The 25,817-nt window shown below is 39.5% G+C and overlaps 1 protein-coding gene across 4 annotated transcripts in view; it reads right to left on the bottom strand.

Annotated features, from left to right (window-relative positions):
• Positions 1-9,754: 9,754 nt before the first annotated feature.
• GATA6 (GATA binding protein 6) overlaps positions 9,755-25,817 on the bottom strand; it is a 28,406-nt gene continuing 12,343 nt past the window's right edge. For all 4 annotated transcript variants that reach the window (XM_036229897.1, XM_016163329.2, XM_036229899.1 and 1 more), the window contains one exon: positions 9,755-11,160. In XM_036229897.1, coding sequence (XP_036085790.1) covers positions 10,990-11,160 — 171 coding nt within the window. In that variant the 3' untranslated portion in view covers positions 9,755-10,989. The remainder of the gene's footprint in view (positions 11,161-25,817) is intronic.

The raw sequence follows: 25,817 nt of genomic DNA, 5'->3' as shown, positions 1-25,817 counted from the left end.
GATATCCCATTACCCTCATTTTACAGGTGAGTAAGCTGAGGCTCAGGGAAATTGAATATTATGACCGAGCTCACACAGCTGGTAAGTGAAAAAGCCAGGATTTAAGCCATGATCTATCTTACTCCAAAGCTTTGCTTTTTTCCAATATACTCTACAGATCCCTAAAGTTCAAGAAAGAGAATGCAGAGGGAGAGGAGGACTCTATCTATCATTACCCTGGAACTTCTGCTGTGAACATGTCTTTATAATGACATATACTTTTTAAAAATATTCTTCAATCTAAGAAACTCCTATTGAGCACTAACTAGATGAATGACATCATCACATCACAGAAATGAAAAGGCATCACTTTTCTGGTCAATAAACATGTGATGTCAAGTCTTAATGCTATTGAAAACACGGAGCCATTTCCAAAAAAGTGAAGCAATCACAAGCCATAAATTTCTTACGAGTATCTACAAATCGTGCACCAAGAGGAACAGAGAAACCCAATTTTAAAAAGTGAGAAGGGAACCTGAAGAGTATCACGTCTAAATGTCACTTTTTCTGGACGAGTAAGCTAAGGCCAAGAAGAAGCTCAGTGATTTGCCCAGGGTCACACAGATAGACTATGAGCCAAGCCCAGAGCTGAGTGGGTGAGAGTGGGCAGCTCCTACATTTCAGCACAGGACCCTTCCACAAAACTTCCTCCATCACCACCACCTCGCCCTACCCTGCCCTGCCTTAAGAACCCTAAGACAGTCACTGAGAAATAATCAACACGGAATACTGATCCTGAGTGAGTTCCAACACATCGCTAGGGCCCCCTCAAGCTGTGTCATCATCACAACATCCACTTTAATTAAGCCCTTTAACCTTGGACTGAGGTCTAGTTCCTAAGGACCAATAGTCAAGCTTGTGAAATGTGATAGTTAATTTTATGTGTCAGATTGGCTAGGCTATAGCACCCAATTTTTTGGCCAAATATCAGCCTGGATATTGCTTTGAAGGTATTTTTTTAGATGTGACTAACATTTAAACAGTAGACTAAATAAAGCAGATTTCCCTCCATAATGTAGGTGGGTGTCATCCAATCAGTGGAAAGCCTTAAGAGCAAAAACTGAGGTTCCCCAAAGAAAATCTTCTCCTCATAAATGTAACATAGAAATCCCACCTGAGTTTCTAGACTACTGCCCTGCAGAATTCAGACTCAAGATTCCAATATCGACTCAACCTGAATCACCAGCTTGCTGGTTGACCCCATGGATTTCAGACTTGCCGGCCCCCATGATCATTACATGAGATGACAATTCCTTAAAATAAATCTCTCTCTGCATATAGAGAGATATACACATAGAAAAAAATGTATATACATACATAGATATACATATATACCTATACATGGTTCAGTTTCTCTAGAGATTTCTAATAGATGGAGAATAAATGAATGATGTTGTTCTAGGCTGCACATGAAAAGTAGAAAGCATCTAAATTAGTGAGCATCTATCTTGTGAAGGGACCATACTAGCACCTTGCCCAGAATTACAAGTGCCACTCCACCCCTCATAAAGCTGAAGTTGAGTAAGACTTCAAGGCTGATGAGTTTTTAGGTGGTAATATGGCTCTCTTTTTTAAATACTGAACACTGCAACTTGGAAAGGTTAAGTAATTTGGTCAAGCCGCAGAACTGGTATATGGAGTCAGGATTCAAATCCATGTTTGCAAGACTCCAGAGTCCATTGTCTTTCCATTCCATCACACCTGACTTTTCTATAACATCATGCAAGTCAAAAGGGGAGGTTTTGAAAAAAAATGGAGTGGTCTACAATGTCACATGCTTCAAAGAGGTCAAAGAAAGAAGGTTAAACTGGGAGCAGCTCCCTCCACTTCCCTGATCCAAGGCAATCTTGTGGTCCATTTCAAAATAAAAGAATGTCTCACCCATTTGTAAAGGAGAGGAGACAGCTTTGGGAATTTCTCCTGGAAGGACCCAACTAGAAATTCCACCACTAAATCTAGTAGTATCAAAGAGTCAGAAATGTTTGTTGTAGACTCAAGTCATCGACAAAATGTAAATGGAGGAATAGAATAAACAACAAGGAAGTCCTGGCAAAAGTAGGAAGAATAATAAGAGTGTAAGAGAGAATATATGGAATGAAAAGTTACAGATATGTTAAATGTTGTATAATCTATGCCACTGTGTTCCACACAGACCAAATGGTATTTGGCATGGCTTTATAACTGATAGATAATACCTAAGAGTTGCCCCTAATGATTTTCCATGAACAAGATGCTTTGTATTATTAAAATAAAGGGTGCTCTGAATTAAGTATAGTGGGTTTATAAAGATCATTAAACTGGAGCCATCAATGTCCCTGCCAGCCAGCTACTAGTCATTGCCCAGTTCATTAGAGGCAGAGATCTTCCTACTGCCAGATTCAACAAGAGGGAAGCCTGAAGAATGCAGTCTCTTATTTGTAAGCTGTGAAGCCTGCAAAAACTTTGCAGAGTATATCTGTCCATTTGGTGATAACTGATCTCCAGGGCCTCAGAAAGGAAAGCTGATGGGGTTAGCAAGTGTAGGTGTTTGTCCTGACTTCCTGCTCTCACACTGCTTTCATTTATTCCAGCAAATGCAGCCTGATGATTCACTGAAGACTAATGGTCATTTGTGCTACTTCCTGGAGGTAACTCAGAGCTCGTGTTCAGGGACATACGAAGTCTTTGGAAAACCATATTGGTGCAAGTTTTGGCAGTTTGTTAATTCCTAAACTGATTAATGAAGAAATACTTAGAGTAGCAAGTTGCCAGCCTCTGCCAAAGGACAAGCTTCTGCTCACAATGTTTTATTCTTGAGTTTCACGCAGTGAACTCTCAGGCTAGCCCAGAACCTAGGTCATTAAGCCAGGAGTCTAGAAACCCAGCTTCTCTACTGACCAAAAGGAATTAACCTATTAAGACTCAGTTTCCTCAGATGCACCTCAGCAAAGTTCTTTCCATCTCCAAAGTTATATAAATCCAGGATTTAAGTGAAAACGTGCATTAGGAGGTATGTATTTCCTTAATCAGACAACACCAAGAGCAGGGTTTCTCATCAACACCCAATTCAACAACAGTGCAAACAGAAACTGAATATTCTCCCTGAAAACACACACACAAAAAAAATTGACTGAAAAAAAAAGATATGAAAAGTCAGAATGATTCTGGGAAACAAACTCAATATGCTGTCAGCATACACAACAACGAATTAGAAGCGATATACTAGCAACAAGAAGTATGAAATACCTAGGAATAAACTTAACTGGAAACATGCACAAGATCTACATGAAGGAAAGTTTAAAATGTTAATGAGGAACAAAAAAATATTTAAACAAATAAAAAGACATATTTCATCTTGGACGGGAAGACTTAACAAGATATTAATTCTCCCTAAGTTGATTTAAAATTTTAATATTATTCCAATAAAAATACCAACAAGATTTTTAAAAAACTGAACAAGCTAATTCTAAAATTTGTATGGAAAAATAAATAAGTGAAATAGTGATTAAATTCTTATTTTTTAAAAAATTAATGAGAAGAGACTAACCTTTATATTGCAAATATAATAGTTGAAGGAATTTCAACTAAAGCATGAATAAATAGATCATTGGTATAGAATAGAAAAATCCAGAAATAGACCGAAATAGATATCAAAATGTATATTAAATATACATCCAAATAAGAATTTATACAAGAATACATATACATATGAGAATCTACATATATTTTAATTCTCATTTGAATCAGTGAGAGGTAAATGGATAATTCAGGAAATGATGATGGAACAATTAGACTGCAATTTGAAAGAAGAAATGGTTGAATATATACTCTACATGTTATAACAACCAAAAACAGAAATTCCAGATGGAAACAAAATGTAAACTTCAAAAGCAAAATCAGAAAAGAACTAGAAGAATGTGGGATTTTTAAAAATAATCTTAGCAGTGGAGATTTTTCTAAATAGTGTATAAAACTCTGAAGTCATAAAAAAGAGTGATAAATCGAATTACCTTTTTAAAAGATCAGTATCATTTTTAAAAAGGTATAAACAACATCAAATAAAACCAAGAATAAATATATTTAAAGTATATTTCAGACAAAAGACTAATTTCCTTCATATGCAAAGAACTTCTCAAATCAATGAAACTAGTAACCCAATAGAAAAAACAGGTAGAGAATATGAACAGGATTGGGCATAGAGTTCACATGGCTCTTAATTATACGAAAAGATGTTCAACCTCATTCACAATAAGATAAATGCAAAACAAAATTCAGATGCAAAAATGACAAAGATCAGAGTATTTGATAACAGACATTCAACTAAGGGAAAACAGGCACTCTTGTGCACTGGCTGGGAGAGTGCACATTGGAACAACCTCTGTGAAAGCAACTTGCCGATATAAATCAAAATTGGCTCAGCAATGCCAATTTTAGAAACTCATCCCATAGGTATGAGTAAAATAACACAGATGTGGGGAAATGCTTGCAGTATTGCTTAAATAGCAAAAGATTAGAAACAAATTTTCTTCAACAGGGCACCAATTAAATAATGAACTATCCAAATATCCTAAGGGAAAAGAGCAAAATGCAAAGCAATGTGTACAGTATGCTACCGCATATGTAAAAAAAAATAAAAACATATACTTGTATATGCTTGTGTATGCATCTATAGCCAATGCATATGATCAATACAAGAAATACAAAGTTATATCTAGGAGAATGAACAGAGTGGGTGGGGATCAGGCGTAGAAAGGGCAATTGTTTTTCACTATATCCCAATTTATAACTTTTGAATTTTGTACCATTCAAGAAATTTTAATTAATGCAAAGGCCAAAAACACAGATTCTTCAGCTCTACACAAACCTACAGAATCAGATTCTCTGGGAAAGGAGTCAGGGACTCTTTGATTTTTAACAAACATTTTGTATGGTGCTTGTGCATCTAGAAGTTTGAGAAATCCTGACAGAAAGCATCATTAGTAATGCACGCTTATCAAAATAATAATAGCAACAATGATGTAAGCAGTAATAAACACTTATTTAAAAAGATAAGGCCTAAGACACCAGTGCTAAAATCTTGCACAAGTGTTCCTGAAAACAATCCTTTGGCACAACCAAGCACAGAAAGATTTTACACAATAAAGTATTCCTTGTACTCTCTGGTATTCAGTTTTAACCACTCTTGATAATTTCTCCAGCTTTTTAAACTTTGTAGAAGGCTTTACCCTGATTGTTTGAGCTAGGTAAGAGGATAACAGGCCTTATTTAAAGTTACACAAAAAAGAGAGAAGCGAATTACTCAAAGATAGGACATCTCCAAACTCACTACTTTCCAGCTAATGACTACTCACTACCTTAGGTATTCTTAAGAAACCTGTAAGTAGAAGAAACATATACACTTATGACGTTTCCTCAATCTAGGCATGCCTGAATTGCAAATCAGAATTGTATGTTTCTGAGATGCTAGGGGAAAGAGAAAGGCCATAGTCTCAAGTCTCAGACAGTTTTGGCTCCTCCTCTGTGTTCAATTTCTTCCCCTTTAAATCAAGATGAAAAGCCAATATGGTAGAGTGGTTAAGAGCGTGTGCTCTGGAGCCAGACTGTCACTGTGTAACCTTGGGCAAGTTACTTAACTTCTCTGTGCCTCTATAGACACATCTGTAAAATGAATAGCACCAACTTATTCACTTGGTATAAGGATTAGATAAATTGATATATGTGCAGCACTTTGTATAGAAACTGGCACATAGTAATAATATTTGCTATTATTATTTCAAACTAGTCTTAGAGTATTAAAGGAATAAAATTCACAAAAATAAGAGCAAAAGCCAGGGGAGGGGTGGAGAGACAGGGAAGAAAACTCTCTAATGGCTAAAGAGAAGACACAGAAGGCAAACAACAATGAAAAGTTGGTTTCCAAGAAATAAAAAACCAACTACAAGATATTAAAGCAATGGGCCAAGCAAAGCAAAGCTGTTTTTTCCTTGTCCTGTGGACTGCTCAGCTGCCAGACGTTTCCATTTTCCGGTCTGGGTCCATATCACTGTATAAGTTCTCTATCAAGGGGTTCTGCATTAGGGGGTGGCAGCACTTCTCACCAAGCCCCTGTGTTCATAAACATGACCAGGACTCTCACTGCCTGTGGCCTAAGGCAACAGGAGGACTTGGCCTCCATAAGTCTAAACTTGAGGAGGTAAGGGAACCAGAAAAAAACTAGAAAATTCCAATCCCACCAGCTTCCCCAATCATAGAGGGGCCTGCAGAGGCTTCAGACTTGGAGAACCCAACCAGACCGCAGACCCACCATCGCCTCATTGCCTATAATCTGCACATGGGATTGTGGGCAGCAAACACAGATGGCAGGGACCTTTAGACCACAATGCCTGATTTCTCCATTTTATGGTTGCTGTAGAGCCTGAGATCCAGAGAAAGGAAATAACTTGCCCAAAAAGGATATCTAGATGATTATCTTACCACAGGGGACCACTGATGACTGAAACATAAGCCCTTCTACTAATTAAACATTATTTCATCTTTAATTACTATATTTTAGCCCTTTTTAAAAATGTTCATTCTTTAAAAAAAAAAAAAAAGGAAGCCACAAAGCAAAATAAATATCTCTTTGACTAAAATAATGACATCGACTGTGGAATGATACTTCTCTGTAATAGCTACTGAGCAGGAAGAACAATGAGTGTCAACTGCTAGTTCTCCAGGGCAGACTAGGGAGACGTCATAGACCAGTGGTCCCCAACCTTTTTGGCACCAGGGACTGGTTCTCCTATGAGAATCGCCTGATGGTTCGAGGTAAAGCTGAAGTGGTGATGCTAGTGCTGGGGAGTGGCTGCAAATACAGATGAAGTGTTACCCACTTGCCTGCCGCTCATCTTCTGCTGTGCAGCCCGGTTCCTAACAGGCCCATGACTGGTACCAGTACGAGTCCGTGACCCAGGGATTTGGGGACCCATGCCATAGAACACTTGGCAGGAGCATGGTTACTCACACTGATGTGCACCTCAGAGGATCAACATGCACCTGCAGCATTCTAACTCTCCTTTAGAAGCTATTTGGAACTACCAACTATAATTTATTTATCCAAAGTTTCTACGAACTTAGGCTTTCAGCCTACTGATATCTTACAGGTGAAACAACTGAAGACATCATAGGATTCCTTCCCTCAGCTGGTCCTACAGATGGCTAGCACCTTGTCCCTGAACTTGTCGCCACCTCCAGGGACCATAGCAGAGGTGCCCTTCTTTAGCTACAGCTAAAGGTTCAGCCCCACAAACCTATCTCGAGGCCTCAAGTTGGTCTGTAGGTGCTGAATTTTTACTCGGAGACCCCGTTTTCAAAAAGATTTGGTTTAGCAAATTTATTATTTGTTTCTCATTTAAAATAATCCAACTCATATCTGCTGCCCATAAGAGTTTCCAAACAGGAGATAACTAGCATTGCCAAACTGACCTGCTTTCTCAATCCAGAATCAACACATTTTAATTAGCTAGCTACCTTATTCTGAATGAATATTTGGTCCCTGTCCTCCCCTTTCGCCCTTCCCCTCCCCCCACCCCCCACAAAAACACCTATTATTTCCTTCTTAGAGCCATGGGGATCCAAAGACCTCGTAGACAATGCCAGGATGTAGAACTTAACTGCACCAAAGCCACCACATTGCCCCAAACTGAAAGCAGCCTGGAATCTGCAATAGCCACCAAAGACTTGCTGTATTGCCCTCTCAGCAGCTAATTTATCTACAATCTGTAATTACACCAAATTTCCAAGGACTGGGGAAAACATTTCCCATGAGCAAGAAGTTAGTTTATTTGCAGGGGGAAATGAATAGCTCCCTTTGCTTTCCTGACCCTCCCCACATGCACCAGGAAACAACACGAAGTCACTCTGAAGAGAAACCCCAGACACAAGCCTTCGGTTATGTAAGATGGCCTAAAATCAGCCACGGGTGACACAGAACATAAATTCTGCAACCCACGGTAATGGGTCCGAGGACTCTCCAAGCTGGGGTGTAGAATCTATGTAAACACACGCCCTATTGAGAAATGACTTGTTTTCTGTATGTCATACTTTGGGGGAGGAGTACTGAGATAGTGTGTTTGGAACAAATTATCAAATTTCTGCTTTATAAAATCATAGGTGAGAAAGTTACTGTTGAAAAAGCTAAGAGTAGTGGAGTTCACAGTATTAGGACAGGCTATAAGAAGCCCTCTCCTCCTTTTGTGTCTTGTCATTTATTCCATGAAAGCTAGAATTATTTCTCCTTCGGTAAAAAAAAAAAAAAAAAAAGAGAGAGATTTAGCAGCCTAGTGGCATCTTAGGATTGGAAGTGGCAACATTTGAGACCATCCACGGCGGGGGGCAGGGGGGGAGGGGGGAGCGGTGTTGGAGAATAAGATCATTTGGAAGCCCCAATAAGAAAAATTCATTTCCCGATCAAAGCGTATTAACTCTAACAACTACCAACCCACCAGAAAGCACTCAAAGTAATGAGAACCGTAAGAGGGAGGAGGGTGGAAATGAGGGAATAATAATTTTCTTCTGCTGTTAGACCAGACCTGTTCTTTAAAACAATCAGCTGAATTCAGACTGGTATCTCTCAAGCATCCTCCCCATCCATCTCTGCCACCCCTGGGCTGGTGAGGAGGGGAGGGAGATTCCTTCATTTCACTGCCCGCAGCTTTGTTGAAGAAGTGCAGGAGAGCCAAGGAACACACTCTCACCGACCACTTGATTCTCCACAAGGTGTAAGACATTCCAAACACCCATGGGTAAGGGCTCCTGCCACCCTCCTTCAAAGTCAACATTCAATGCTTACTAAGTGCCAGGCCCTGCACTAGGCACTTCACATGGACTCTCTTATTTAATCCTATGAGTTATGTTACTACCCTCATTTTACAGATGAGGAAAACGAGTTGGATAACTTGCCCAAGGTCACATAACTGATGCATACAGAGCAGGGACTTGAAGCCTAGTGGTCTGCCTCCAGATATAGCATTCTTGACCACTGTTCTAGGCAACCATATGGTTTCAGGGTGCATGTGGGCTTCAATGACTTTCCCAGACATGCACACAGCTCTGAGTCTGACTTCCAACACCACTCCAACAAAAACAAAAAAGGTCCTTTCTCTTGAAAGATTTGGACTGGGCCCCATAGAATGGCTGTAATCAGCACACAAAAAGAAGTCAAAAATGTCCCATGCTTCAGAAGCCAGAATGAAATGCCACCATTTTGTGTTGTGGAACAGCCTCCTGATTTCCTTACATCCCCCCAGCAATGAAGAAAAAACAGACTGTTCAGATCATTTTATATCTTCTAGAGAGCATAAGGATTTCAACCTCAGATGAACTTTGAGACTTAGTGATACTTTGCAAATGAGAGGAATTAGAAAGAAGACCATTTCTGGGCTACAGAGTATATTTCATTCAGAAAGAAATTCAACTTTTAAAATATTTTAAAGGATTAATCCTAAACAGAATGCTTATTATCTGATAATGTCATATAATACTGGGTCCCTTTTGCTTATAAAAATTGTCCCCAATTTAAACTGAATGTGATAATACTATGTATCGACTTCAAATAAACCAAAGTATAAAACAGCTCCAAAAGGACAATTCATTGAAAGGAAGGCCATAAGGCAATTTGCAAACATCACATGCATTTGTTTTATATGAATATCTATAGCCACATACAGTATCAAAATGGAAATTAAAAGGGAAGGAATTCACTGTACAGAAGACAAAACAATACCCTTTTTATTTTTAAAACTCTGGTGAAATAGGTTTCCATGACATCCCATTTTTAAAAAATTAATGTAAACCAACCTGCCTGTGGGTTAGTCACACTATAGAGAATTCGTCATAGTGTGTACAGATGCCTAGAGTATTTACAAATGTTGTCTGTTAGGTAGTAAAGTTTTGTTGCAATTTTTTTCCAGCACATATTCCACAGTAAAATAAAGGGGAATATTGGTGTTCTCGTATAAAAATTCTTAACAAATGGATAAAGGCAATTTTCCTGAGAGAAGATTTGTTCTTGAAATATTTTTTTTTTAACAATTGGAAATATAGAAATGGGATGTAGTTGTAAAAGAAGCATAAGAATGTCTAAGTTAACATTTTTCTTTTAAATTATTTTAAGTACCATTAAGTTAAAATGTTTACATTCATTATAAAAAAATGTTGTTAAATCTTATGCAAATGATTTAACACTGATTGCTGCAACGCAAATTGCACTTTTTAAAAAAATTATTGTATACATGGAAGAAAAATATCTTGTTTGCTACCCTGTTTACAAATTCCAACTGACGTCAGATCAGTCACGCGATATGAACTTTGAGAAATTTCAGTCACAGTGTATGTTACAGTTATAATGCAGTCTTGCAAACTGAGTAATATTTTTGACAAGAGACCTCATGAACCGACTCAGCCTCCAGGTGTGTACCAAATGGCCTCAAATAGTCTTCTCCATGAACACATGTGAAATTTGGGTATGGATGGAAAAGGTACAAAGAAATTCTGGAATAACCAAAACCAATCAGAAGAAGCACATGATTTGGGGCAATACACATAAAACCTTTTTTAAAAATCTCTCTCAATGTTCCTTAGCAGGCAAGGCCCCACTCCTAGTCCCAGTCTCTGGAAGTGGCACAGTGAACACTGAATCCCCTGGCAGACCCAGAGGCAGGCTGGCTGGAAGGGGCTGTGGCCAGGGAGGAGGTGACGTGCTGTGGGCTGTACTGGCCCTTCCCCAGATGTGCTCCATCTTCTCCCTGGCTCTTCATTGACAGGGGCTGGGTGGTAAGGTAGAGAAAGCCTCTTGGGAAATGCATCTCTTTCAAAACAAAGGCACGGAAATTATGCATCAGAGGAATGTTCTGTCAGCATATTCACCCTAGTTTGGATGGGGTGACAGAATCACTGTAGGTCCCGAGGGCCCTCCCGCTCCCAGCAGCGGGCTCAGGCCAGGGCTAGTGCGCACCATGAATCCTGTCTCACCGAGGAGGACGTGACTTCGGCTGGCGAGGCCAGGCTGACACCTATATACAGCCCATCTTGACCTGAGTACTTGAGCTCGCTGTTCTCGGGGTTAGTGCTTTCTCCTGCGCCAGACATCACCGGGGCACCCGCCTGGGGAAGAAGGGACAGAGAAGAGAAAGAGAAGGGGAGAGAGTTATTGATGAATTTGTCAGGAGGCATTCTCCAGCTAGGTGAACATCTTGAGGGGATGGGGCAGGGAGGGCACGGACAAATGAGGTGGGCGGTACAGCCGGGACAGGGCCAGCCACTGTGCTGTGTGGTGCCATTGACCTAGCTCTGCAGGTCTGCATGCTCAGAGACACTCTCTTGTTCTCTTAGGAACTCAGGGACGTTAACACCTGGCAAGATGCGCAGCTGGACAAAAGTAGAAAAGGAGGAAGCCTATTTGTAATAAGTGCCAAACCCTAAAATCTCTGAAAGTGAAACCAGCCACACCACATAGGTAAATTAGCGCTACTAATGCCCACACAATCTAATCATTTCAAAGGAGAAAATGCAGAGCACTACACACACACACACACACACACACACACACACACACACACACACAGCGGAGCCACAAGGCTTAGCAATTCTGTCAAAGTGTAAAAAGGAAAGCTTCAGTTCAGCAAGACCTGATAAATAAAAATTTTTGAGCACTGACCTCACGAAAATTAACCCACGCATACACAGGTTTTAATATCTACCTCATTTACCTTAATTCTTTCCCAGAAGGACAGGCTATGTTTGAAGCAGACCACATTATAAAGAAAATGCTAATATCCTATATGTGTCATGATCATGGCAATTATTTCTTGAAGCAAAAGGTCACCTTTCTCATTTCATTCATTTCTTCCGTCCAAATGAGAAAGGCCAAATAGAAAACATGATATAATTTAGTAGAATCAAACCAAAATAACAAAATTATGTTTAGATTAGTTTGAGAAAACAGCTGCATTTGACTTTTAAAAGAAAATTCTGGCCATAATCGCTTACTTTTTAATCCTGCCTTTTTTCCTTCTAAAAGCCCAGAAGCCCATTATTTTTCATGTGTTCAGAGTTCCACTACATAAATGACTGGATACTTGTTTTTTGACACATGTAGAACATTTTGTACTTTTTAAAGCATTCCTTTTTTTACATATACGATCTCATTAAATCCTTAAAACATGTGTCTGGCTGAATTGATGTTACATCCACTTCAGAGAAACACAGGGCACCAGACAGACACAAGCTGAACTGAATCAAAGGTGGTGTGGTGAGCCTCCTTGGCTCCTCCACTCAGGGGCCTGAAAGTAAACGTAGGCCTGCTCTTCCCTGTATAAACTCTGCTTTTCTCTCTAACCTTCACAGTACCCTCCTGAGGCTGGGAAGAGGGGCTCAAGGAGGTCTAACCATGTGACACCACATCTGCCCAAGCAAACTTCCTCCCAGATGGACAGATTAAATCCAGCCCCTCCCTCCACAGGTATCCAACCCTTCCCTTTCCTTGCAAAAAATGAGGGTTTATAAAAATCTAGCGACAAAGGTATTCCCACATCCAAACTTCTTTTTAAATAACACAAATATAAAAAGACAAACTAAGGGCTTTGGGTGCATGGAAATGCAAATTTCAAAAGTCACTGAGATGTCTAAAGTATTAAATAAAATCTTGTGAAATTTTTGGAATAGAAATAATCCTGTCGAACACACTGAAGAGATGGACTTGGTTACACGTATAAATATGGTATTAACTTTGGCCCTTAAAACTCCAGAGCCTCCACTATGAGCAAAGCCATCGTGGATCCAGATTTAATCCCCAAAGAAATAAACAAAAGGAAGATATGAAATTACAAAATGACTCTTCATTTTAGAGTCCTTCATTAGCTATCATACGACTAGTAAGAGTTCCTTCATGAATGATTTGTGCCACACCCAACTTTGTATTGATCTATTTATTCCCCCAATAATCACATCTGCATTTATCTGACCAAATCTGACTTCAGCACAGCAAGTGCTATTCTCAGTGCTATTCTCTGAAATGAAGAGGGTGCCTGGGTTGGCCCAGGAAGCAGCCCACCTCAAATGGCCAAAAGTGCAAAGATAGCAGAGTGGTCTGTTGTCACCACAAGTCAGCAACAAGGAACATTAGCAAGGTACTCATGAGATCTGGGCACTGGGATGGTGAGCCCCAAAAAGACAGTCGCTCCCTGGACAAGCTCCCAGGCCACATGAGGAGCCAGGACACGTCCGTACTTTAAAGTAAGACTGCTCAACTGCCTATCGTAAATGCTAAATGAGTGGCTGAGACAAGGAGGTAGGGAAAGAGGTCCTAGAAGGAATCAGAAAAGAGAAAGATTCCTGGGGAAGGGCCAGAGTCAACCAGCATGGTGGACACTAGTGTGGGCTTTCAAGTGCTCTCCTGCTTCTGCCACCTACTGAGTGTGGCCACCTCCATGAGCTTCCTCCTCGGTAACTGGCCCTTGTCTTACCTTCCTCAGGTATGGTTGTAACAATTAAATGAGATGTTTGTAAAAGCATCAGTCTGCTGCCTGGCTATGTTCACCATTCCATAAAGGTAAGCCGTCACTACTGGAGAGGAAAGGGTGTTCTGCATGCAGGGTCTGGGAGCCTGTCCACAAGAAAAGCCAGCTAAAACAGAAAGGTTAAGCAAGGGAGTCAAAAGAGGCAATGTGGGAGAGGTAAAGCAAAAGGCCTGACCTAGAACTTTCTGTGCCTCAGTTTTCTTACTAGAAAGTGCAAATAAAGAAGAATATATATATGTATGGTTGTTGCAAGAATTAATTTAGTTAATAACTTAGTTAATATAATTCATTTAGCCTTTACAAGTGGCTAACAATAGTAAAGACCACATGAGTATATAATATTAGTATTATTATTGTTGTTAAGGTTAACAAGTGTAGATCTAATTCCATCCTTCAACAGGTGAGTGAGCTACAATCATCAGTGGGTGGGAGCAGCAACGGGAACTCATCCAGAGCTAAGTGAAAACTGCCTAAACAATTACCTTATCCGAATTGTTACTGACAGCTCTACGAAAAGGAGAAGCAAGGTGCTTGCTTCCACAGCCCTTCAAAAGGCTCACTGGCCATTTTCAAATAAGCCACACTAAAGAAATCTTTACAATATTTATAATCTGAATAATATTTTTGTTACACTTGAGCAATAATCCCAAAAGCTACCAGCTGTGATGCCTAGTCTTCTTAATTCAGATAAAAATGCTATGCTTTGTGGCAGCCCAAGACCCCTACCGTCAAAGGGAAGGAAAACTCCAAATTATAGGAGATGAGCTCATAAAAATATTATACATATATACACACTCACCTGATATCAAAAGCAACATCTGACTCTCTTGGAAAAAAGTGAAGCAAGTATTTGTACCCAAAGCTTGAGAAGCTTATTTGTAAATGAGGCTACCCTATTTAAACATAAAATGTTACAAGTAAAACTTTTATGTATGTCAATTGTACCTCAATAAAAAATAAGACTTTTATGTAACAATACATGAGATCACAATGATGAGATTGGATGAAACTGTGATAACCCCAGTACCCTCATCCATCATCAGTGGGGCTATATTCTAGTACATGCCTTAGAAAGCAGTTAGGGCCATCAAGAATGTTATACCCTACTTAACTCTGTAAATTTTACCTCTGGAAATGTATTATAAGGAAATAATTCAACGGAAGGGAAAGGCTCCACATGGGAAGATATCCATTGCAGGTTTACTTATAATAGTGGAAACCATGGAAATAATCTAATGTCTAATAACATGAGGATGGTTTGAAAAAGCAAGGCACATCTGCTTAATGAACTATTATGCAATTATTAAAAATAAGATCATGTAGCATAATGGAAAAAAATCTGTAATACATTGTTAAGTGAAAAAAAGCAGGATATAAATTCTATGCTATAATTACCAAGCGTCCATGCACGCACAAGAGTATTTCAAGGAAACTCAGGAGGGCATGTGGGGCAGGGGACTATCTGAGAGGGCCCAACCTGTTAGCCATCTATGCCTTTCTGAATGTTTTAATTGAATGGCATAGTGCCGTCTAACTTTGGGAGAAGAGTAGACACTAGCACCAGAACCATGGGGCGCAAACACTTGGGGAATGATCCAGCCTGGACAGAGCAGCATGAAAAAACAGGGAAAAATCAGAGTGGAGTCAGTAATAGAGAAGGGAGAATGACAAGGGGCCTCATGCACCCTGAAGTCATTTCCATGCCACCTGGCATAGTCTGGAACCTGGCTACCTGTGCCCATGTGGAACATGGTTCCACAAATTAAAGTGCTGAACACCCCACATGGGTTCACCAGTAAAACCTGAGCTCTTGAAACTGGTATTCTAAGTATAGAAGTCCAGAATTGGCCCAATTCTTATTATTCGTCTTAAGTGCCTTTTTCTTCATTGGTGATATCCAAGAGCTACCTATTGAGAATCAATACAACATCAGGAGAAAACCAGAGAAAACTTATATATGACCCTGGGCCCAGCACACACATACAAAAACACAAGTACAAATATTAATTGGTTAATATGTTTTCCTACATCTTGTTCAACCCTTGAAAGGACTTTAGTTCAGATCACAGAAACCTCAACATAGCAAAAAGCAAGCATGTCGCTGACCTAAACCAACTTAATCTACTCAGTGTTTCTGAACAACAGGAGAGAACAGTGCTTGGGAATGCCCACAGCAGAGCCATCCTTCCTCCTTTCTGCTGGCAGCTCAGGCAGGCACAGGCGGAGGTCCTCTCTCTCTGATCAAAGTGCAATGTGAGGGTGGAGCAGAAATCTGTTCTGTGTTTCCATTCACAGCTTATCTGCCCTCCACCCTCCCACAGACAACTGAAAATGGAGCTACTTCCTGTTGAAAAAAAAAAAAAAGTGTTATCAGCACCAGATCCAGCCTGGGCTTAGCACTGAAAGCAGTCCAGGTTAGGTGGGAGACGACAGACCAGCAGAGCAGCTGGGCTGGAAAACTCCCTCCTAAAGGAATAAATGACTTCAGGAACAACTTGGCTGCTGCAGACCAGGACATGGAAAATACCTACTAGCCTGTGAAGAAGGCACAATTCATCTTTAGATCACCGGCTTTTTTTTTCCCCCTGCAATGAGAATAAGCGTTTGCTCGTTTTCAGACATATATCTAAAAAGTCAAGGATTTCTGTTTGATAAACTCATATAGTCAATGCCCAGCAATGTCTGGCTCATCGTGGACTCACCAACATTGTCAGTTCTTTCTTTTCCTTAACTCCGCAAATCCCATAATAAGCAGGCCCAGACAGCCTCCAACAGAGATGCCCACGTAAACGGCTCTGAAAAGGCAACATATCTGAGCAAAGAAAACTCTTAAAGGACACAGCCTTTCCAGAATAACATAGGTTCTCTGGCTTGTTGAATTATAAACATACATTTCATTTTGGAGGAAGAAACCAAAAAGGAATCAACAGGGATGCACTCAGTCTTCCATGTTATAATCTCTCTTAATGCAGCCTCAATCTGAAAAAATGAAACACTGCACCCCAGGCAGGTTGAGGGTGAGTGTGTGATCATTTCCAGAGCATGCGACTTTGATGATGATCATGTTGCCTGCCGCCTTAGCTCGAATTCAGACTGTCGGCTTCCATGGCCTCTGATCTGTCCTTCCTACACATCTAAATAAATTTGTGGTTACAGCTTTTTCTTGTGAGCAGAAGCCAGCCGTCCCTTACTGTCAAAACTCTCTTCTCTGCTTGTGTAACCTCTTAGGTTAGACTCTCACAGTGCTTTATAGCAGCCTTCCTCAAAAGAAGATGTAAAAACTACGTTAAGTTCCAACAAAGGAGAAAAACTTTCAGACAAATCCAAACTTCCACCCTAATAATAACACTCATTTCAGTTTGGATGGAGGTAATAGGACCAGACACAAAAGTGATTCAATAATAATTTGAATTGCAAATGTCAACACAAGGAAATACACAAACACACAAAGGTTCTGTCTCTACCAAGACATGTAAAAATCATCAATTACAACCAAAACCTCTAATTCTCCCATCACAACTCAAATAAAACAAGAGAACATGAGCACCTTCTCTCTCAAGAAGGGAGAGTCATGGTCACCTCAGCTGATGACCTAATTCAGTTTTTAGCGGAAGTTATCTTTTTTGTAATTTAACAAATTCCTTGCTGGAGAGCTCGCTGGCTGCCCCCTTGACCCCTCTTGCCCCTTCTGGGCCTGAGTAAACTAGGTTATAGCCATACTCTGGGATGCTGCCTTTTCAAGGAGAAAAGAACAGTTCTATACACACAATGTCCTCTGGGCAGATGAGCAAATTGTTTTACGCATCCGCACACACTGAAACAGCAAGTATGTTGTGGTGAAGACAGGCATGGCCCAAAGTTTATAAGTACTCTGGGACTGTCAGTAAAACGCCGATATACAAATATAAATTGCAGTAGAGAGGGTTTGTTCTACAACTTGAAGTCATTAGCATGCTAAAGAAAAGTTATTCTGAAATGAATCAAAATGATAGTTCTTTTCTAGCCTTTGAATTAAGTGGCAAAGGATCCTGAGGCAAGATTTAAAACCTAGTGAATTATGATCTTTTATAACAAAACTGGCTTTTCAGGAGATTGGATAAGCATCTTAATCTTACCATCTCAATTAGAGAAAGCATATCATGGTCTCAAGAATCAGGCAGCATTTATAAGAAAGCATTATGAAAGTATGAAGTTATCATAAAGAATGAAAAATTGTTGCTATCAGAGAAATAAAAGTAGTATTTTAAAAATGGTTACTTTGTCAACACGATAGCTCTATATCTCTAAATTTCCCACATTAGTAAAGCACACCACTATTAACTTCGAAGATTAAATAGTGCTATTCTTCTTGAGCTTCAAAGAGGTCTGCAGGCATCTCTCGCTTACAATATACAATACTCCTAAGGACCAGATGGTAGGAATTACTTTTCCCCTTTAGTAGGGGGGAAATGGAGGCTCTAAAAACCTCGTCAGCTTACACACACAGAGCTGCAGCTAAGCGCCTGGCTGCCCGAATCTGTTTCCTTCCAGCTGCTGATCTGTAAAGGCCCAGAATAAACTTCAGACCATATCCCAGCTTCATCATCAATCAAGCAACTAAACTGAATGAGAATTTAAAATTAAAAGTATTTGTGTTTAATAAGATAAAAATGATGCTGGAGTGTGTGCCCCGGCTCTGGTGAAAGAAATCGTGGATGCTCACAACGACCAAGAGGGACAGCACATTGACTCAGTCAGCATTTGAACGTTGGCAGATACTGACTCAGAATTGTTTACTCAAGAGGCTTCCACAGGGCATCAAAGTAAATACCTGTTGTTTATTTACTCGAATATTTCTTAAAATCTGAGGTTGATAAAATAATTTCTGTGTGCTCAGTCTCACAAATTCGAGTGCTGGGCTTGGTATGATAAATAGCAGAATTATGAATCATCACATAGGCCAAGACCTGTCTTTTGAGATGCTTTGTCTTTAATTATTAAAATTTCAGAGAAAGTTAACAGGTGGGTCTAAACATGAAGAGAGCTAACAGGGTGTGTTTAATTCACATCCATTAGATCTTCAGATTGCTAGTAACTCTTCTGGCAGACATCCATGAAATGCATAATAAATTACTTTTGTTCCAGTAAAGGAATTCATTTTCTTCGAAGATTCATTTAGCAATAACATTTCAGAGTATTCTAAGCCAGATTTCTCAAATTTGGCCATGTTTTCCCGTAACATTATTTCAAGTTTTGTGACAATTTTGTATATTCTTAGAGGCAAAGGGAAAAAAACTGCAAAGAATCTATAATCGACAAAGAAAAGTTGTATCCTGAGGTGAAGCCTTCTAATCTGAGCCCATATAAAAAGGCAAAAGACATTCTCCCCACACTTATTCTTTGCCTAGTATTCTGGTTTTTAGAGTGTGATAAGGAATCACTTATTAAATAAACCACAATCCCATGATAAAGTGGGTGGACATATACATTATAAACTATTAAAAAAGCAATACAGTTTTACTGTTTGCTAATATACATACAAAGCCATCAGATATTGATATAGTACCATGTATTTCTAACTACTCCTTCTTACCATCCTCCCTGTGCCACACGCATGTGCACAAACACACACATACAAGAAAAAAAAAAAACAAAGAGGGAAGTCCAGAAAAGGCCTTGAGATCAAAAGGAAAGTATGCAAACTCCACATACTTCAACATTCCCTGCCAGGGTGACGTGTGACTTTCACAGTGAAGGCCAATGTGGTCAGACAGGAACGTGAGTGATTAGAAGGGGCTGTGAAAGAAGAAAGAAAGGGAGCCTGGCACATAGTGAGCGTGAAGATAAAATGCCAACAAAATATTTATGTTCATGGCTTGTAGCAAGTGGCAAGTGGGATATTAATAACTATGATGATTGGTCAACTCCTGGGAGCGGTAACAGCCTGGTCTGGGAGGCAGGAGACGTCGGTTCCAGTCCCGGCTTCAACACGAGTTTGTTTTGTGACCTTATGGAGTCACTCCAGGTCCTGGTTTATAAATGAGGCAATAATAAGACATAACCGCAACTCTCTCTCAGACCCTTGTGGGAGATTAATGACTTTTTAACTCTTTTTTATTCATTTAGAAAAAAAGTATCTAGGTCTATAAACTCTGAGGGGAAATGGACTTGCTTATTTAAAAATGTTTTTGTCAATGATTTTATCAAAATTAACTGAAGATAGTTTGAATATTCTGAAAAGTTCTGACTAATTTAGCACTCACTGTATGAATTTAAATTACACCATTAGAAGGATTTTAGTACTGCAATCTTATATTTAACATTGTAACAGAATTTTTTATAATCACATTAAGTGCATCACAACAGTAAATTTTACTGCCTATTTTTTTTCTATTACCCAACTAACACAGTCTTAGTACTATAACACATTTTATAAGTATAGTATTAACAAGAAAATTTGTATGATATGCCTTATATATTTGATTACAAGCAAATCACTTCTCTGATGCTATTTTCCCACCTGGGTTCAGTGGGACAATATTTAATGCTGAAAATCACTAATCAAAATTAGTTGGATTTCATTAAGAAAATGTTATTCCTTCTCTCTAAAGATTTCAACATCACATATACTGTCATATTAATCTCGCATACCATAGTGATAACAATGTGGATTCTGCATCTGCCAGACCTGGGTCCAAACCAAGCCCTGTCTCTTAATTTGATACATAACCTTGAGCCTGCTACTTACCTTCGAAGCTCCCCAAAAAAAGGGGAAATGGTCATAAAAACACCTTCTTAGTAGAGTAATAATTAGAAATAAAAGAGAAAATGTACATAAACTATCTAGCACATAAACGGTATTGACAGAAGCTAGTTTCCTGCCTTCCCATGTCCACTATCTTATAAATAAGAAAGCATGGGAAAGGGAGAAAACACAAAAGCAAGAGTATGATGATAAGAAGAAAGACTACACTAATGTCTGGCTTTCAAGGACTCTAAACGCTTTTGTGGAATAGTCAAGTTAGGAGCTCAGCAGTAATTTTTTGTTTCTGTTTCAGCGGCCTCTTAAATTAGATCACCTCTTCACAGTCAAGTTCCTCTAAGTGAAAGCATATTGCATATGTCTTTCATGGATGTACCTTTCAGCTATTTAAATATTATAGGCACAGTTAATAATAATAGAAACTATTATTTTGTGGCCAACCATATGCCATAGTATATTCAAAGTTCAATTACTTGGAGAAAAAGACAGTGGAATATGAATTTGCTAATAAAGAGATAAGCTACATGACTAAAGTGTTTTACAAGTTTAATCATAGGATACAAATATTAATACATTAAATAAAATCTATAAAAATAATTTTAAATATTAACCTAAAAGGCACCTAACTAACCTTCCTTCAGAAAGCCTTATAAAGACATCCAGATATCCTAACAACTATTAGTCCCTAAATCACTGCCTGTTGGCTACAAGCACTTAACTGTGTGCATTAACTCTTTCAAAGCACTTCTAGAACAAGATTTAGCACCACACAGCTAGGAAGTTTGTCTTCTGACAAGGTCATTGAATAACATTATTTATTCTCAAGGGGTGACTGCAATAAGAAAACAGGTCTAGCTGGGAACACAGTATTCCAGAAGAATCGATAAAACAAGACTGAAGATACCTATTCCATAGGGAGAAAATGACCACAGAGTGCATCAGGTCCACCCAGCAGGCACAGAACCAGCCAGTGAGGAACCTGAGATGAGGTCCTTGCCTCAGTCTAAGGACCTCTACTTCTCTTTTTGGAAGTTTATCACCAACAATGAACAAAAGGTGAGGAAACTTTTTTCCTACCACTAAAACACTATACCTAAAATATTTTCATTCGGAAGTCACCAGGCAGCCACCCCAAACCTTATTTCCCTGAGCAGCCATGGAGACTAGGAAAGTAAACATTCTGAGGTCAGTGCATGTCACCAGCTCCAAGGAAGGATTTTTTGTTTTCTTACTAATTGTAAGGGGAATCCCTGCTTATAAAATGTACAAATAGGAGCGTGCTAGCATTTGTTTACATCAATTATCGAAATACTCCCAGCTAAGAATGTTTTAATTTTTGGACTCTAGCTAGAGACAGAAACAGATTTGTCACTGCAGTGGGAATTAAGAGAAAGCCCATCATTTGTAAATGAAAGTAGTTTGGGCCCTACTTCAGGCTAACTTGGTATTAATTTGAAATCATTTCAAAAATCTACATTCTGTCTACTTTTCCAGCCTCATCTCCTGCCTTTGGCTTCTTACACTTTGTACTCCAGCCATCCTTACTAAACCTCCTAAAACTATGTCCCTGAAGTACCAGAGATACATTGCTCCTATTCTTCCTGGAGATCTCTATTCCATCGTTTCCCCTGCAAAAAAACCCTACCCAACTAATATGAACTTCCTCTACTCTGTAAAGCCATTTTCAAATCCAGCCAGGCCAGAATCTACCACTCCCTCCTTTTGCCTCCTACTATTGTCACTCATTTAACAGCACTTCCAAATCTAACCGGCAGCAAGATCTGCCCACACTCACCCCCACCACTATCACCACTTCATGAACAATTTGAGGTCAAGGATATTGTTTTACTCAGTTGTAAACAGGGCCTCCCATAGTGCAATGCTTCTTAAATGGAACAACAACCATATAACAAGGGCTAGTCATATATAGTTCATCTTTGTTTATTTCAACATTATATGTGCTATGATGACTCCAACATATAATTGTAGTTTTAATACAAACTTAAGAACATTTTAATTTTTTAATCATTATTTATAGGACTATTTTCAGGCAGCCAAATATGTTTAGTGATTTATTTCCAGACATTAAGTCTTATTGTTTGTTTCATCCCCAAATCAATCTTTCCTGTTCCAAATAAAATTTAAAAATACCTTTAATCTAATAAAACTTAGGGATTTATAAAGTTTATAAATGAGATATTGAATACATATTATATCATATGATATACATATTATCATATGAACATAAAGTACATATATACATTATATATGCATACATATAAAGTATCCTCCATGTTTACAAATTTAGTTATACGTCACTAGAAGAATAGACTATTTATAGACTATTAAACCTTATTTGGGATTGATGAAATATAATGTTACTATATCTCCCTCCTAAATAACAATAACCAAAAAACCTCATAAGGCATAACTCAGTCAATAAGTGGAATTCAATAAAAGATTTAAATAGATCAACCAAATAAACATTTTTCAGTAAATCTACACATATAAGAAAATTTTAGACAGAATCAAAGACTACTTTGGGAAAACTTATCTTTAAATTCAAAAATCAAAAAATAATCAACTGCCTATCAAAAATTAAGTTTAACACATGTCTTAGCAAATACAAAAAACTCCAAATGATTGAGACCTGGGCTATTTTAATCCTAGGCTGCATGACACTAGGTCTTCGTGATCTTACATAGGAAACAAACTGCCCTCTCTGCCTCCAATACACACACTACACATGCACGGCCTACAAAAAGAGAAACTGAGTCATGAGGTAGCTGGATCAGCGACCTGGTGACCATCAGAAGGAATGTCTCCTTTTTTCACAGGCAGAGGTCTAGTTAAAACACAAAGTAGCAACAAGTACATAAGGCAAACATGCAAAAAAAAAAAGTCAAAGAAATGAGGCTTCTGAGCAGTGCAAAAATTATTTTCTTAATCTCTGGATAGAGAATGTGGCCCCCAGGTTCTTGTCTTCCACTGTGAGTATGCCTAAGGTTGCTCTTTGTTTTATGGCTTGGTTGTCCCTATTAAACTAGGATACCCCTAATTTCCACTACAGGGGCCACTGGAGATCAATACGATGGACTCATCATCATGGGAAACTTAAATGATGAACCAATGAAGGCAGCGTATTGTGTACCAGATACAACCTTGCTTTGTGGATATAACATTTTCCACATCTACAGTCCTTCACAAAATCCTATAAGTAGTCAGTCCCAACACCAACTGCCTTCCAACATCGTAAACCATGACCAAAACGGGAAAATGACACAGCTGCCCTTCACAAATGCTTCTGCCAGCTGCTCACAGATAACTCCTTCAGGATGTACCTTACAGCTCCTCAGCTGCCATGCTGGCCATGTACGGTAAGACCCAGCCCACCTATAGGAGGCTCTGAAAACTGCTAAAGGACCAATGGGCACACACTGGCACACCTTGGTAGTGACCTGGAAAAACCACTGGAGTCTGTAATTATTCTCAGAAGGGGAGAGCTTCCAAAGGTAGCCAGCAGGTTAGCCTCTGCCAAGCAGGTCTAGTTCCCCACTACAGGCACCTCAGGTAAGGGCTGATGGAGATATCCATGATGGATTCACCATCAGGGGAAAACCTGAAACCCAAGTGCCAGACCAGTGCCTGTAGAGCAGTGGCCAGAAGGAGTAGGTCCCTGGAGGGAGTGGAGGAGGGCAGGCAATTCACCCTCCCACCCTTCCCACACACCCCCACCTCACCCCACCCCACCCCATCCCCTGCAAGAGCTGTCCGGAAGCCCTTCTGAGGCTGCCTACTGTTCATACGTCTGGTTCCCTGGAGGCTGCCCAGCCTACAGAAAGGATGGGGGCTTGCTTTTTTCTTGCATGGAAGCACTCTCAAATTCCCCCAGTCTCTAAAATCCTGATGCTTTGCCTCCTGGCCTCTAACAGGAACTGAGTGGTCCTCCGAAGGGCACTGGCTGACAAGCCATCTCCGATGTGCTGGGTCCCAGGTGAAAGATGCTCAGATATCAAAGCAGCCATGGGACGGACTGCAGAACTTCTGAAGTCCCTCTTCCAGAAAGGCCAGGACCAGACCCTGTCACTGCCTTTTCCCTGTTCCTCCCCTGGGAAGACAACTGATTGGACTTGCAAATAGCCAATTTTGAAATTTTACATCACAAAATCACGAGAGCAAAATGGATTCCACCCAACAGAGTTCCAAGCCCCCAAAGCCTATTGTTGGGCAAGTATCTCTATTTCTGTGCCATTCATCATTCAAATTTGGCTTTTGCCATGCTTAAACTGGACTGCATTACCAACAAAAGTGACTTGGAGCTGGCAGCAATCCTAATTTCAGCCAAAACAGACAGACGCTGAGGCCAAAAACCTGGCTGCTCTCTCCACGCTTTGGAAAACCACATTGTTTTGCCTCATTTCGCTACATAATTGCTTATGAGGATTTAGGGCATAATAAAAATTATTTTTAAATAACTTTGATCATTTCATTTCCCCACAAGTAACTGTTCTATTTACCACTGTAGACCATTAAAATTACATCTAACCCTCCTGTAAAAACATCATACATCAGAGTCCATCTTTATAAAGGCCAGAAACATTTTTTAACTGTGTCTGCAACAAACAAAAACAACCAAAAAGGCTTTTTCCCTTGTGAAACTCTGATCAAACTTGTCTCATTTAAAAGAAAAAAAGAAAAAAAAAAAAAAAAGCTCAAAAGAATCTGGGTCAGAGAACAAAGAAAGAAATACTGTTTTAAGCACAGTTCGAAATTGTTTTAAATGTTTAGTTTTTGTTTAAGACAATAATACAACAAAAAGAAACTAGCTTTGTGGTTTTCAAACCCTGATTGAAAGACAGACACCTCAAGGGCAGCGGTTTCAATTTCACCTGCCTCACTGGTTCAAAAATACAGATTTCCAAGCCCCACCTCCAGAGACTCTGACTCAGAAAATCCAGGGTAGGACCCAGGAATCTGTAGTATTTCAAAGTGCCCCAAATAGGGCAAAACTAAATGTAGGAAACAATTACTAAGTAAATAGGGATTTAATGCTGGTGTTTTGTCCTACCCTAGTCTCAGGATACATAACCCTACCATCACCCAGGGCACGCCATAAGGTCCAGCTGTCCGGGCCCCCCTCAGTGAGACATGGTCATTTTTGAAAAAGCATTCTAGAAAACTTTGGGAAACAGTAGGGTGGGAAAATGCTCTTCTTTTGAGAAAAACTGAGTTGTAATCACAATTTTACAGAAACTAACTCTGATCTTCACAAAGACTCATGCTCACAAACCAAATTGCTCACAGCTTTGTCGATAGGCTGAAAGAAGCCTGTGCACAATTATGGTGCATTTGAAGAGAGCAAGACCTTCCAGCAAGAGGACAGTTGGATGAAGGCAGATCAGTGAATATAGCAGCACGTGGTATATTATAACGGGAAGATGATTTTTTTAAAAAGGAAGGGAGGGCAGGAGGGAGAGAGAGAAGGGAGGAAGAGGTAGGGA

Source organism: Rousettus aegyptiacus, unplaced genomic scaffold, assembly GCF_014176215.1.
Source record: "Rousettus aegyptiacus isolate mRouAeg1 unplaced genomic scaffold, mRouAeg1.p scaffold_m13_p_12, whole genome shotgun sequence".
Taxonomy (NCBI): Eukaryota; Metazoa; Chordata; class Mammalia; order Chiroptera; family Pteropodidae; genus Rousettus; species Rousettus aegyptiacus.
This window is presented reverse-complemented; position numbering and strand designations above follow the sequence as displayed.